Source organism: Schistocerca cancellata, chromosome 3 (genome assembly GCF_023864275.1).
Source record: "Schistocerca cancellata isolate TAMUIC-IGC-003103 chromosome 3, iqSchCanc2.1, whole genome shotgun sequence".
In the NCBI taxonomy this organism is placed as follows: domain Eukaryota; kingdom Metazoa; phylum Arthropoda; class Insecta; order Orthoptera; family Acrididae; genus Schistocerca; species Schistocerca cancellata.
In genome coordinates, this window is record NC_064628.1 from 357,002,011 (window position 1) to 357,017,722 (window position 15,712).

At 42.3% G+C, this 15,712-nt stretch overlaps 1 protein-coding gene across 1 annotated transcript in view; it reads right to left on the minus strand.

Annotated features, from left to right (window-relative positions):
- Positions 1 to 15,712, minus strand: part of LOC126176305 (beta-1-syntrophin-like) — a gene marked incomplete at its 5' end in the record, with an annotated part of 316,135 nt that overhangs the window by 40,304 nt on the left and 260,119 nt on the right. The window contains one exon of the mRNA XM_049923456.1: positions 7,553 to 7,731. Within this exon, the coding sequence (XP_049779413.1) occupies positions 7,553 to 7,731 (179 nt within the window). The remainder of the gene's footprint in view (positions 1 to 7,552; positions 7,732 to 15,712) is intronic.

The following is a 15,712-nucleotide window of genomic DNA, read 5'->3' on the forward strand; positions in this document are numbered from 1 at the left end:
TATGGTGAGTAGCAACTTTCCTTCTCTAATATTGTTACATTCCATCCTGCATTTTCCATTGTTTGATAGTTACTTTAACAGGTATTTTGTAGCAACTGGGCTGGTGCTGGTTAATGAGACTAACCAATACTGTTACCAGATTGAAATCTATGCTACCTGTATGTGATGGTTATGTAAGTATGGGAATATATTTGCTTATCTATGATTTATTTTTGATTACTGGGCATGCAGTAATACACTATTGCCATATGTCTATATTTTGCACAGGCTCACTCTCTAACTCCACCCGAACTGTCCGTGAAGGCCCAATGGTACTGACCGGCCACCATGTCATCCTCAGTCACAGGTGTCACTGGCTGCAGATATGGAGGGGCATGTAGGCAGCACACTGCTCTCTAGGCTGTATATCAGTTTACAAGACCAGAGTCACTACTTCTCAATAAAGTAGCTCCTCAGTTTGCCTCACAAGGGCTGAGAGTAGCACAAGCTATCGTTTGAAAATGGAACTTTTGTTCTTCTGAAACCAGAAATGAAATAAAGAAGATGGTTTGAAAGTGGCTGTGGTGAAATTCTTTAAACAAATTTTCTGTGCTGCTACAGTGCCAACTGAAAACAATGAACGATAATGCCATGCAAGGACCAAACTATAGATCTTGTGACAATAGTGCTGACATGACAACTCACCCCCATTAAATTATAATATCAACTGTCTATTTCAGCTGTACATAAGAAAAACTTATGATCCCAACGAATCAATCATCTTAATACACCAATATTCAATCATTTCATGCACTATAATGTTACTTTCTTATGATGTGGCATCATATAAGGCTGTTGTGGCCTATAAGATTGTGACCTGATAAAACAGTCGCATTTGAATTTTGCAACATGTTATAGTCTTTCTGCAGCCCAAGAGTATGAACTATGATTCAGAAGGAAATACTGATGAACAAAATGGAACATATTTGATAATGTCCTGGCTCTGTCAAAATTTGCTACCTGTGTGTGTGTTGCTGAAAGTAGGTCCCCACTTGGAGATATCATACTGAAATAGTGGCCTAGCAGGAGAATCGATCAGCCTTGAACTGCATGACAACCTAAACATACAGAGGGGCATTTACATCTTTCAATGGTGGAAAACTTAGCAACTGTCACCTGAAGAGAAGGCACAATGGTAAAAAATAATACATTGTGCAATATCTAGTAGCAATTATTATTATCTAGTCAACCAGACTACGTGCTATAGTGAGGGTTGACTGAGAAGATAAAAATAACCATGCCATCCAGACTGCATCAATAATAACTGAAGATTTACAACCAGGAATGTTCATTTTGTGTTTTGCTCCATGAAGTGTCCCAAGCTGTGAGGCAGAATCAGTCAGTCAGCAGTCAGCTGAGAATGAGCAGCCAGTTACCACATAGCAACTGCATCTGCATCTGGAGTTCAGCTTTGCATGGCAACTGGGCCAAGATGCCTTATTGCGGACAGGTAGGGAACACAACTGTGATTAAATAGTGATTTTAAAACATTTACAGACTATTTGATCAATCAGCCACTACCCATTTCCATAGTTAATAACCATTCTTTGATTGCTACCTACAACTGCAACAGACACGTCACCAGCAGAGCACTAGCACAGATGAAATAAATGTTTGTCATGGACTGAGCTCTAAAATATATGGAGGAACAACTGATTATTCAAAAATTGTTCCTCCTGGTAACAAACTAATTATGGCTATCCTCAACTGAGCACAAGTTGCAACATCATGTGAGAAAGGTTTACTATGAGATTTTGCTATAAGAAATACTGAATCGCCCATCACTGACACTGTGCCTCCACATAGCAAAAATTAAACACAGAATGATTATATTTTTCTCTCTTCCCTAAAAAGAAAGTAGTACACTGAGGTGATGAAAGTCATGGGACATCTCCTAATATCAGGTTGGACTTCCTTTGCCTAGCATAGTGCAGCAACTTGATGTGGCATGGACTCAACAACGTACTGGACTCCCCTGTAGAAATATTGAGCCATGCTGCCTCTACAGCCATCCATAATTGTGTGCCGGCAGCAGTGGCCGAGTGGTTCTAGGCGCTACAGTCTGGAACTGCGAGACTGCTACGGTCACAGGTTCGAATCCTGCCTCGGGCACGGATGTGTGTGATGTCCTTAGGTTAGTTAGGCTTAAGTAGTTCTAAGTTCTAGGGGACTGATGACCTCAGAAGTTGAGTCCCATAGTGCTCAGAGCCAGCCATAATTGTGAAAGTGTTGCTGTTGCCAGTGCAAGTTGTTGTGCAGGAACTGACCTCTTGATTATGTTCTATAAATGTTCAGTGGGATTCATGTTGGGAAACCTGGATGGTAAAATCACTCACTCGAATTGTCCAGAATGTTCTTCGACCAAATCTCAAACAGTTGTGGTCTAGTGACATGATACAGTTATTTTGGAATGTGAAGTCCACAAATGGTGCAAATAGTCTCCAAAATGCCAAACATACCCATTTCCAGTCAGTGATGTTCAGCTGGACCTGAGGACCCAGTCCATTCCTTGTAAACACAGCCCACACTATTATGGAGCCACCATCAACTTGCACACTATCTTGTCAACAACTTGGGTCCATGGCTTTGTGTGGTCTGCACGATACTAAAATGCCACCATCAGCTCATACGAACTGAAATCAGGACTCACCTGACCAGGCCATGGTTTAGTCATTAGGGTCCAACCGATATGGTCATGAGCACAGGAGAGGCACTGCATGCAGTGTTGTGTTTGTGCTGTTAGCAAAGGTACTCACATCTCTCGTTTGCTGCTATAGCCAAATTTCACCACACTGTCATAACAGATCAATTTCCACAGTTATACCATGCAGTGTTGCTTGTCTGTTAGCACTGACACCTCAACACAAGCACCATTGCTCTCAGTTATTAAGTGAAGGATATTGGCACTACATTGTCCGTGGTGAAAGATAATATCTGAAATTTGACATTCATGGCCACCTTCTTCACACTGCAGATTTCAGAATATTGAATTTGCTAATGATTTCCAAGATGGGATGTCAGGTGCATCTAGCTCCAACAATCTTTCCCTGTTCAAAGTTGTGACGTTCGCCTGCTTTATTACCTCGTTGATTGTCCTCAGTGTCAACATTCAATGTACTGTGTTGCTACACTGGCTGACAAATGTTGGGGGGGGGGGGGGGGGGTGTAAGTACAATGCTGACTACTTTAAATGATGTAGCTGACAGGTGCACATTTGTGTTTCACTTTCACTGTTCACAACCCCCCAATAACACACAGTTACATGGCCGTGCACTATTGTTTAACTTTCGATAAGCCTCATTAATAGTTTGCAGGCAAACATCCACATACTGCTACAATAGTTTACTGTTTAACATCTACAAGCAGTAAACACTTAACCAGACAGATCACAGTATTTTCTGGGATAATATGGTACGTATTGAACAGACACTGTCATTGTTTTAACACACGGCCTATTTGTATTACACTTATTTCACAGTTAAGTTGATGTATTGTTGTTAATCTAACCAATACATGTTCATCATCTGAAACTTGGCCATAGACTGACTGTCTTGGGATCAAGAATCGGGCCCTTATAAATCCTCACAATAACAGGCACTGAAACTACACATTGTTCAATGTTTAGTTTACAAAAATTACAATTAAAACTAAACTCATTAAATTAACCGAATACGTAGACAAATTTCATTCTTTTAACAGTTTCTTCTACTACAAGGGTTAAACTGAATTATTTGTTTAAATGATGAAATTAACATATATAGTTATGCAAACAATACTTTGATGAAACTGAAAATTACTTTGGAATTAATTAAGGGCTGGCTTTGCTAACATGTTTTTGAATAGAGCCAAATAGATCATTTAAGAATACTATTAGTTGTTCCTCCAAATGTTTATAATTAGTACAGAATTTATATTTGTTTATATGTCAACAACAGAATTTAAGTTACAAAACAATTACTGATTTCTCCCTACAACAAAAGATACTACCTAGGAATAGTCAAAATAAATTACAAAATCAATTACATACAAAAAAATTTGCACAAAATTAGATCTGGTGCTACATTCTTTAAAACTGAGGGCCAACCTTTCTCTTTTATGGAAATGCATATTATACTCATGTATGGTAACAGTGTTTAGTCAGACATGAAAAAATGAATTTTAGGGAGGCAGATGGCAAAATAAGAGGGGAAGTAAAAATGTCCTCACTTGCTTCATCACAACGTCTGTTAATTCCAACCATGTTGGAAACCTTTTCACATGAATCTCTTTAGTACAAATGACAGCTATGCCATTCACTGTCCTTGTATATTTTGTGTATGTGACACTACCACTATCTGTATAAATACATACCACTAGCCCATTACTTTTGTCCCATCAGTGTATAATGCTGTGGAATAACATGAACTATCATTGCATTCATAGCCTGAATCCACATGCTTCTAATAATGTGCAATGTGTGCCTTGCCATGATTCCTCTGCACAGAGCTCCCAATCACTGAGTGTACCAAACTTGCCTGAGTAACATCTGCCCACATCCGCACTCCAAGGAGCACCTTGCCTGCTGCATCCTAATTGCTGGCACTCGCTGAGTGCTGCCTCTCTATCACGTCATGTGATGTCACCAGTGACTTTGACATCAAGACCCCAACCTTGTGGGACAGTTACAACTAGGCCAAAATTTATCTACTACACTTCGATGGATGCTATATTGGCACCAAGCTATGCATCCAAGAAGTATTGTTTCACTATTCACAGTGATTCCAGAGACTACTGTTATTTTCGTTCGTAGAGTAAGTAAACTACTATTGCACTGGCTACCTGGGTTTCCATATCTTGCAGCATGCAACTTTATCATGGTCACGAGGATTCTTAGTGCTCACCCAGGGTGGCCCTCCTCTCATGCATTCTTTGGTCTGTTGCTCACATAACACAGCAACTCTCAGTTGTTCCTGTCTACTTAATCATGTTACAGACTATGCAGTGCCACGTCAACACTATCCAACAAAACACTGATCTACCACTGCAGCGGGTCATTTGCCCAACCTCTGCGACATCTCCATAGTGGACGTGTGGGACAATGCCACCCTTCTGCTGCAACAGCTTATCTACCCAGCTGCTACTTCATCCTAGACATGGACACAAAAGCACCCAATGCTCCGTTTTTGACAAAACCTAGGAGCCATCGTCCTTCTGTCTCAATTGGCTGCAACAGCCTTTTTGGCCTTCACAGTCCATAAGAACTCTCAAAAACAAGCTCTTCTCCTCACTGGGTCTGGTCTGATGCTTCAGCCTATTGCCTTTTACTGTCTCCCAATCCTGAAGTTGACTCTTCTTCCTTGTCCTACACTCTTCGCGGGACCAACTAACTGCTCATTATGCTGTTCACAATGGATCTCATGCTCCTGTACACCCTTCCTCTTCTGGGACATTTTCCCTGCTGCATCCTCCTGCTTCTGCTCTCTTTCTGGACCCTTCACACCCTACTGTGCCACAGGTCCAGCTGGTTAGTGGATCCCAGATGCTGTTGTTGCACATTCCGATGTCCACAGAACTCGCCTGCCCAATGACAGCTAACCCACTGCCACTGCAATCACCAAAGCTGCTACCGCCATCATGGCAGCCAACTTTTGCAGTGCTTACCACAGTGCCACAGTGCCACCGCCCTGTCTGACCCTCTCTCATTCTTCTGGCTTCTGTTTCTCTTTCTGTGTCCCATGTGCAAACCTGCTTGTGCTACAGAGGTGCACACCTGTGCTTGGTCCTCCTTCATACTTTAAACATGCACATTCACACTCCAAATAGAAATGAACACTCACCAATGTGCACCATCGCATACCAACACATGTTCCCAGGCACCAACGCACGTTCCCACACACCAATGTGTATTCCCACATACCAATGTGAACTCCTGTGCACCACTGCATACCAACACATGCACCAACATGCACACTGACACGTGCTCTCATGCATTATTGTACACCAAAGCATGCTTTCGCACACCAGTGTGTGCATGCTCCCATACATCAAATCATCCTTCTCTCTCTCTCTCTCTCTCTCTCTCTCTCTCTCACACACACACACACACACACACACACACACACACACACACACACTCTCTTTCAGGGTTCCCACATGATTGCTTTTTGTGCTGTGGCTTCCTGGCAGGCAACTCTTCAGCATGCACCATAATTTCCATGGGTTCGCTCCAGCCTGGCCGCCACCCCAGCCATCCCCAATGAAATATGAACAGGTCCTTCTGGCACTTTCAGTGCTGCCCTTGAGGAAGTTTCATAACAAGCCTTGTCCACTAATCTCCTGTTGCCTTTCCACAACAGTGATCCAGCATAGCTCTTGCCACCATAGCAGCCCTTGTGCTGCTTGCATCCTTCCTTGTGGGGGGTCTCCCTTTTTTACGATGGTTTCATCATCTACAGGGGAAAGTGTGCAGCACTGTATGACTAGCACCTATGATTCAACTACCGTTCAGACAGAAATGTAGAGGAAGTAGCATATATTTATTGCCCACTTACTACACAGACTCTGGAAATCACAAGGAAACAATACAACATAAATATAGATCTGCAGGATTGTTTCCCTCCAAGCCTCCAGAAGTCACCACATGTCCAGCAGGTGCAAGTCCTGCTCCAACAAGTCACATGCCTCCCAGGTTGGTCCTAGTATCCTTCCATGACCCAGCTATAGAAGTTGTGGCTCGGCCAACCTATGCCAGTTGCACACTGGAGCAGCTCCATGGCCAGGTGCTGACCTTTCTTTCACAGTTCTTCAGTGTGGAGCTCTCCTCATCAAGTGCAGCCACCAGTCATCAGGAGTAATGCCGTGGCACCCCACTGCAGTTCCTCAGCACAGAGCTCCAATCACTGAGCACACCAGACTTGGTTGACTGACCAAGGACTTTCTACTATGTTGTGATGCTCACTACACTAGCACCAAGCCACATATCCAGACATCCATGAAGTATTCTTTCATTATTCATGGCGAATCCAGAGACTACTGTCCTATTTGCTCACAGACAAAATAATCTTATACTATTCTGGCTACATGGGTTTCAATGTCTTTTAGCGTGTGCCTTCACCGTCTGGACACTTTAATCGCCAGTTTCGCTCTGACCCATGTGATAGAGTTAAAATATTCACTCTCCAATACCAATAATGAATGCCCTGCAACCATAAGAGAGATTTCAAGAGTCAACCACTGGACTGGGAAATGTACAATGCTACACTCCCTCAAAATGCTCCATTCTAACTTCTGGAGAAATGTCCACACAGACAGAACATGGAGCAATAGAAAACTATGTAGATCAAAAGACCCAACCAAGTCCAGTTTCCAAACTCTTCCATCAAACACCACTGCCACCTAGCTAATGGCTCCACAATGCAGGCCTCTGCCCACTAATCACATGCACACTCACTATGCTGCAATACCCACCAGGCCACAGGAAACAGAAAATATTGCTTAATGTACACTAGCACATCAGATAACTGTAAGTACTTACGACAAGCAAGTTCTCGCTGGGCACTGGCACAGGCATGGCTGCCTTGTACAAGAGATCGTGCCCAGTTGGCAAGATCACGATGAGTTTCTGCTCGAAGATGATGTGTTACTACACCATCCGGTGTTCCACAACGGACACTGAATGTGATCATATCTGTCTGTCGAGTTGAGCTCACTAGCCTGTCAAAAAGTAATTTCATTTATTGGACATTCTGGCCTAACTTTCAACAAGATTCAACTAAAATAACCAGAGGAAACAGTATCACAAAAATCACTTGTTTAACACCTAGATGATAAATATAGTTTAGTGTCACTTAAAGCATATTTCATCACTTGAAATAAAGTGTCCTGGTGGCAGATTTTAGAAAAACTGCACAAAAGGAAAGTTGTACGAAAAGCAATTGCAGCAAATCAAGCCCTGACAGGTCAAGCTATTTTATAATTAAATAAAAAGAACTTGAGTTTATGCAAGAAAAGTTGGAAAAATAAGCGTACATTAATTCAACATATACATATTGTTCATATTTACAGTCATTCTAACTCAGTTGCTACTTCAATTATGTTTACCATGCAGATAGGAGTAACGACTAATTGTCTTCTAAAGCTGATATTTTTTATGGTTTTTGCCAAAAACATGCCAAAAACATTTCACCTAATTGTGTTAGATAACTTCAGTAGTCTACAAAGAAATAAAAGGGATCATCATTTAGCTATAAATATTTGTTGTGAGGTATGTTGTTTTTCTTGGTTGAACATTAGGTTCTCTTAATACTTACATTTACAAAATTGTGGTTTGGCACTTACTTTTATGTCTCCTATGCTACATAAATACTCATTGCCTCTTCTGTTTATCCAGTGAACACACATATAGCACAAGAGACACAAATGTAAGAGTTAAATCACAATCCTGTAATTTTAAATGGAGTAAACATTACGATAACAAAAATGTGCTACCAGTTAATAACTCATATTTCACAACGAAAATATTTATAGTTAAAGAAATGATATCTTGTTTCCATATGAACCACTGAAAATGCCTAATCTGATTGAGTCAAATATGTTTGGTAAAAACAATAATAAAAATAAGAAAGATTATATTTATTCTTATTTACACGATAAACATCACTTACAAATACTGTTCAAATGGTGACATTGGTATCTGAAATACATGCCTAAGGGCACTGATGTAGTCTGAATTATGCACGCACGCGCGCACGCACGCACGCACGCACGCACGCACGCACACACACACACACACACACACACACACACAAAAAGGTTTAACTTACACAAACTTTCAGACCAATGGCTCCTCCTTCTGGCAGAAGAGTTGAAGGGGAAGGAAGAGGGGGTGAAGAGAGATTTAGGGAAAGGGGTTCCCTCAAGAAAAGTCACCCAAAACCCCGGGTCAGGGCAGACTTACTGGAGGGATGAGAGGGAAAGACTGATTGTTGGGGACTGCACCATATGGGATTTGAAAACCTGAAAGCTTAAAGGTGGAAGATAGGGTAGTATGCAAGGAAGATTTACTACTAAAACATCGGCCATGAGTTAATAAGAGTAAAAAGCTAAGAGCATTGTATGTAACAGAGGTGGGAGGTGGATGGCGAAAAATGACAGGTCAGAAAATGAGAGATGTAAAAAACTAAAATGGATTGTGTAGAAAGGAGTAGTTACTGTGAATAAATGCTGAGACAGAAGGAATTAATGTAAATTAAGACCAGGTGGTTGGCGATAACCAAGGTCATGTTGTAGCACTAGTTCCTACCTGAAGAGTTCTGAGAATCCAGTGTCTGGGGCAAGAATCCAAATGGCACCTACGTCATGACGGTCATGTTGTATAGCATGCTCTGCAACAGGATATTGTGTGTTGCAGTATACACCCTCTGCCTATGCCCATTCATCCTGACTGACAACTGAGTGGTAGTCATGCCCATGTAAAAGGCCGAACAGTGTTTACATAACAGCTGGCACATGACATGTTGTTTCACAGATGGCTCTCCCTTTCATAGTATATGTTTTGCCAATTACAGGGATGGTCACAGGGGTAGGAGCCATAGGGTAGGGAGATGAATACAGATGGAGCATATGGTCTGACAAGAATATTGCGGAGGTTGGGAGGGTGACAAAAATCTATTGTAGGTGTGGTGGGCAAAATCTCAGACAGAATGTATCTCATTTCAGGGCATGATTTTAGGAAGTAATCGCCTTGTCAAAGTAACTGATTAATATATTCAAGTCCAGAATAATACTGGGCAACAAGTGGCATCCTCTGAAGTTGTTTTTTTGGAGTAATGGGTTGGGTTGGATTTTTTGGGGGAGGAGACCAGACAGCGAGGTCATTGGTCTCATCGGATTAGGGATGGACGGGGAAGGAAGTCGGCTGTGCCCTTTCAAAGGAATCATCCCGGCATTTGCCTGAAGCAATTTAAGGAAATCACGGGAAACCTAAATCAGGATGGCCAGACACGGGATTGAACCGTCGTCCTCCCAAATGTGAGTCCAGTGTAATAGCCACTGCGCCACCTCACTCGGTTTTTGGAGGAATCAGCAGTACCAGGATTGAATGTGATGGCCTAGGAAATCTACTTTTGAACTAGGCTGTTGGGATAATTACATCCAGTGAAGGCTGAGGTAAGAGTGTAGTGCTGAAAAGAGTCCGTATCTGAACAAACACGTTTGTCTCAAATGCCAAGGCTATAATGGAGGGAATATTTGACATGGAAGGGATGGAAATGACAAAATGTAAGTACTCGTGTTTGTTGTTAGGTTTAATGTGGGCAGAAGTATGTAGCTGGCATTTGGTGAGGATGAGATCAACATCACGGAAATTGGCATGGGATTTGTAATGATGATGATGATGGCGTGTGACGAGAGCCTCCCGTCGGGTAGACCGCTCGCCTGGTGCAAGTCTTTCGATTTGACGCCACTTCGGCGACTTGCGCGTCGATGGGGATGATATGATGATGATTAGGACAACACAACACCCAGTCCCTGAGCAGAGAAAATCTCCGACACAGCCAGGAATCGAACCCAGGCCCTTAGGATTGACAGTCCGTCACGGTGACCGCTCAGCTACCGGGGGCGGACATGGGATTTGTAATATGACCATGTGAAATTTAATTGGGAGAAAGTATTTAGAGATTCCAGGAACTTTCACAGGTCAGCCTCACCCTGAGTCGATATGGCATAAACCAAACTGAGGGCTGAAGGCTTATGGATCCCTGAATAGCCTCCTACAAGTGATCCATGAAAAGGTTGGCATAGGAAGGAGCCACACCAGTTACCATGATCATATCCTTCATCTATTTGTATGTCTTTACCTCAAAGTTGCAGTAATTGTTGTTAAGTATAAAGTTGATTAAGCTGAGCAAGAAGGATGTCATAGGTTTGGAATCCGGTGGGTGTTGACCGTGGAAATGTTCAGCAGCAGACAGACCCTGTACAAGGGGGATGCTGATATAGGAGGAGGTGGCATCAAGGGTGACAAACAAGGTGTGTGGTGAGAGTGGGACGGGCACGAATTTCAGATGATGTAGCAAATGAGTGGTATCTTTAATATAGGAGGGAAGCCCTTGTACTAAGGGTTGCAGGTGATGATCAACTAAGGCAGATATATGTTCGGTGGGTGCTTCGAAGCCAGTAACTATAGGACAGCCAGGATGATTGGGTTTGTGGATCTTAGGAAGAAGATAGAGGTGTGTGGTTTGGCTAAGGTAGGAAGTTCTATGGACTGAAGTATAGGTCCTTTTTAGGCGACCTAGGTTTTTAGGAGGGACTGCAGGTCAGTTTGAATCGCAGGGATGGCATCTTGATGGCACATGCTGTATGCGGAGACGTCACACAGCTTACATTTTGACACTTGCCATCCCTTCCATGTCAAATGTTCTCTCCTATACAGCCTTGGCATTTGAGGTAAACGTATTTGTTCAGATGCAGACTCTTTATAGCAGTAAATCACCACTCTCACCTCAGCCATATGGACATAATTATCCCAACATCCTAGTTCAAAAGCAGATTTCCAGTGCTATCCCATTCAATCCTGGTACGCTGATTCCTCCAAAAACAACTTTGGAGCACACCACTTGTCACCCAGTATTATCCTGATCTTGAATGTATTAATCAGGTACTTCAACAAGGCCATGATTTACTCAAATCATGCCCTGAAATGAGATACATTCTATCCAAGATTTTGCCCACCACACCTAGAATAGACTTGAGTCAACCTCCCAGCCTCCGTGATATCCTTGTCAGACCCGATGCTCCTTCTGTACCCATCTCCCTAACCTATGGCTCCTACCCCTGCTGCAAGAATTGCCTTATGCACCCTCGTACCACCATCTATTCCAGCCCTATAACTGGCAAAACATATACTGGAAAATATACTGGAAAATTGCTCAAGTCACATCAATACACAAAAAGGGAAGTAGGAGTAATTCATTGAATTGCAGGCCTATATCACTAACGTCGATTTGCAGTAGGGTTTTAGAACAAATACTGTATTTGAATATTATTAAGTACCTCGGAGAAAGCGATTTATTGACATATAGTCAGTACGGATTCAGAAAATATCGTTCTTGTGAAACACAACTAGCTCTTTATACTCATGAAGTAATAAGTGCTATCGACAGGAGATGTCAAATGGATTCCATATTTTTAGATTTCCAAAAGGCTTTCGACACCGTTCCTCACAAGCATCTTCTAACCAAACTGCGTGCCTACGGAGAATTGCCTCAGTTGTGCTACTGGATTCGTGATTTCATGTCAAAAAGGTCACAGTTCATAGTAACAGATAGAAAGTCATCGAGTAAAACAGAAGTAATATCCGGCGTTCCCGAAGGAAGTGTTATAGGCCCTCTATTGTTTCTGATCTATATTAATGACATAGAAGACAATCTGAGTAGCCATCTTAGATTGTTTGAAGATGATGCTGTCATTTACCATCTTGTAAAGTCATCAGATGATCAAAATTACTTGCAAAATGATTTAGGCCTAGATAAGATATTTGTAAGGTGCAAAAGTGGCAACTGACCCTGAATAAAGAAAAGTATGAAGTTATTCACATGAGTACTAAAAGAAATCAGCTAAATTTCGATTACGCGATAAGTCACACAAATCTGAGGGCTGTAATTTCAACTAAATACTTAGGGATTACAATTACAAATAACCTAAATTGGAACGATCACATAGATAATATTGTGGGTAGACTGCTATTCATTGGCAGAACACTCAGAAGGTGCAACAGGTCTACCAAAGAGACTGCTTACACTAAGCTTGTCCGCCCTATTCTGGAGTATTGCTGTGCAGTGTGGGATCCGCATCAGGTGGGACTGATGGATGACATCAAGAAAGTACAAAGAAGGGAAACTCATTTTGTATTATCGTGAAATAGCGGAGATAGTGTCACAGACATGATACGTGAATTGGAGTGGCAATCATTAAAACAAAGGCTTTTTCGTTGCGACGGGATCTTCTCATGAAATTTCAATCACCAATTTTCTCCTCCAATTGCAAAAACATTCTATTGGCACCCACCTACATCACGATAAACTAGGGCTCGCACAGAAAAATTTAAGTGCTTGTTTTTCCCGCGTGCCCTTCGGGAGTGGAACGGTAGAAAGACAGCATGAAGGTGGTTCATTGAACCCTCTGCCAGGCACTTTATTGTGAATAGCAGAGTAATCATGTTGATGTACTATCAAAGGGAGAGCCACCTGTGAAACAACACATGTCATATACCAGCTGTTATGTAAACACTGTTTGGCCTTTTACATTGGCAAGATTATCACCCAGTTGTCGGTCAGGATGAATAGGCGTAGTAGGCAGAGGGAGTATACTGGCAACACACAATATCCTGTGGCAGAGCATGCTCTATAACACAATAGTCATGACCTCAGTGCCTGCTTCACCACAAAGGCCATCTGGATTCACCACAAAGGCCATCTGGATTCTTCCCTCGGGCACTAATTTCTCAGAACTCTGCAGGTGGGAACTAGTGCTACAACATGACCTTTGTTCTCGCCACCCACCTGGCCTTAATTGATGTCAGTTCTTTCTGTCTCAGCATTTCTTCACAGTAACTACTCCTTTCTTCACTCCATTTAGTTTTTTTACATCTCTCCATTTTCTGACCTGCCTATTTTTCTCCATCCCCCTCCCACCTCTGTTACATACAATGCACTTAGCTTTTTACTCTTATTAACTAATGTAGTATGTTTTAGTAGTAATCTCTGTCTTGCATATTACCCTATCTTCCATCTTTAAGCTCTCAGGTTTTCAAATCTTGTCTGGTATAGTTCCCAACAATCAGTCTTTCCTTCTCATCTCGTCCAGTTAGTCTGCCCCGAGCCAGGGTTCTGGGTGACTTTTCTGAACTGTACCCTTTTCCCTAAACCTCTCCAGTCCTTTTCCTTCACCCCTCTTTCTTCACCTTCAGCTCTCCTGCCAGAAGGAGGAGCCACTGGCTCTCTAAGTTTGTAAAAGTTAAATCTTTTCTCCTGCCGCCACTTGGTGAGTAGATTTTTTTTATCTATCCATTTACATTGTATTGCCAATAACTGATTATTTGTGTTTTAAGATGGTTCAGAAGTAATTGTGAGCATATTAATCTAAATATCTAATAGTAGAAAATAAAGAATACACCACAGCAACAGAAACAAGCACAAATAAATTCATGTAGTGCACCTGATTGAAAACAGTAGCATTATTACTCAGTTCTTTTTGCTTTGTCAATTTGTGTTCTAGCACTGCTTTCCACCATCACGTTTAATTTGCACTTAAATCTGCAGCATTTAGATCTGACAAAATGCACGCAAAAGAATGTGCCCTGTAATATACGTTACTTAACAAACGTTGATAGTGACAAACTTGGTGCCACACAAACACAATTGCACTAGAGTGCAGTTAAAAGAGAGAGAGAGAGAGAGAGAGAGAGAGAGAGAGAGAGAGACTAGCATTGCAGTTTGTCACACATCATTGCATAGTGGGAACCTGGATGTCTCTGCAAATTGACCAGTGTGGAGGGATTGGGGCTCAAATCATCTTCCTGCCACTGTGATTTAGGTGTCCCAGTTTCTCAGAACTGACTAGGGGCAAGCATCAAGATGGTTCCCTTACAAATGGCATGGTTTAATTCCTCCCCAATACTCTGCTATCTGAGGCAGTGCCTCATTAGTAATGGCTTCTTTACTGATGGAACATTAAACCTTAACCTTCCTTCATTTACCTGTAAATTTCATACAGGAATAAAAATAAATCAAGAAACCTGGGCATTATGCAATTTCATTCAAAATGTTTAGATGGGTGTGGAGTGAGGTAATATTTCTTATAAAGAAACTTAACAACAAAGGCTGTGTTGTTCTAAGTAATGTTTATCAAGAAACAGTACTAATTATTGCTTATTCTATGTTGAATAACACAGTATGACCTCTATGAAGAATAAAAAAAATTCATTCTCAATTACAACATTGAAGTAGCTGGTGATGTTAGGGCATTTGTCACACAATCTGCAAGACTGTCTCTATCGAGTTTGAAAGACCACTATCGAGTTTGAAAGACATGGGAAAAAGCCAATGGCACGTTATAGTGTCAGTTTTTACTACGAGGCTTGCTCAAGTGGCTTTATAGAGGCCAACTGTCTGCATAAGATAGGTCTCTGGGTTCAAGATCTAGTTTCAACAAGGCACATAATTAACAAAGAGTGTGTGGCCCCAATGAGGTCGACACCAGTATCGATATGCGTTCGTCTTTGGACTCTGAGCACCATCTTTAATGTAAAGTCATCCGTAATTATCCGGTCGTTACCGGACAGAATGGAGCACTGGTGGGGGGGGGGGGGGGGGGGGGGCTGTCATGTTTTGCACAGCAGGTGGCACCCGGACCTACCTGCAATTGCCGTTTGGAAGTAGCAGGGTGGTCTGCAGTTCTGTGCTGCCTCACCAAACCATGTGTGGAAGTAACAGTACAGGTAGTGCGGTTGCATTTCCTGCGGAAAGTTCGTTGCCAGTGGCAGTGGCCGAGGTTCGGTGGCCGCAGCAGGTTTGGTTGCAGGAGGGGGCGTGACCGTAGGCAGAGCCGGTGATGTCCCAGTTGCCTGTTTACTGCTTCCAGGACCGTGCAGAACGGTCGACATAGTACGGCCCCAGCTGTGACCGGCCGCAGG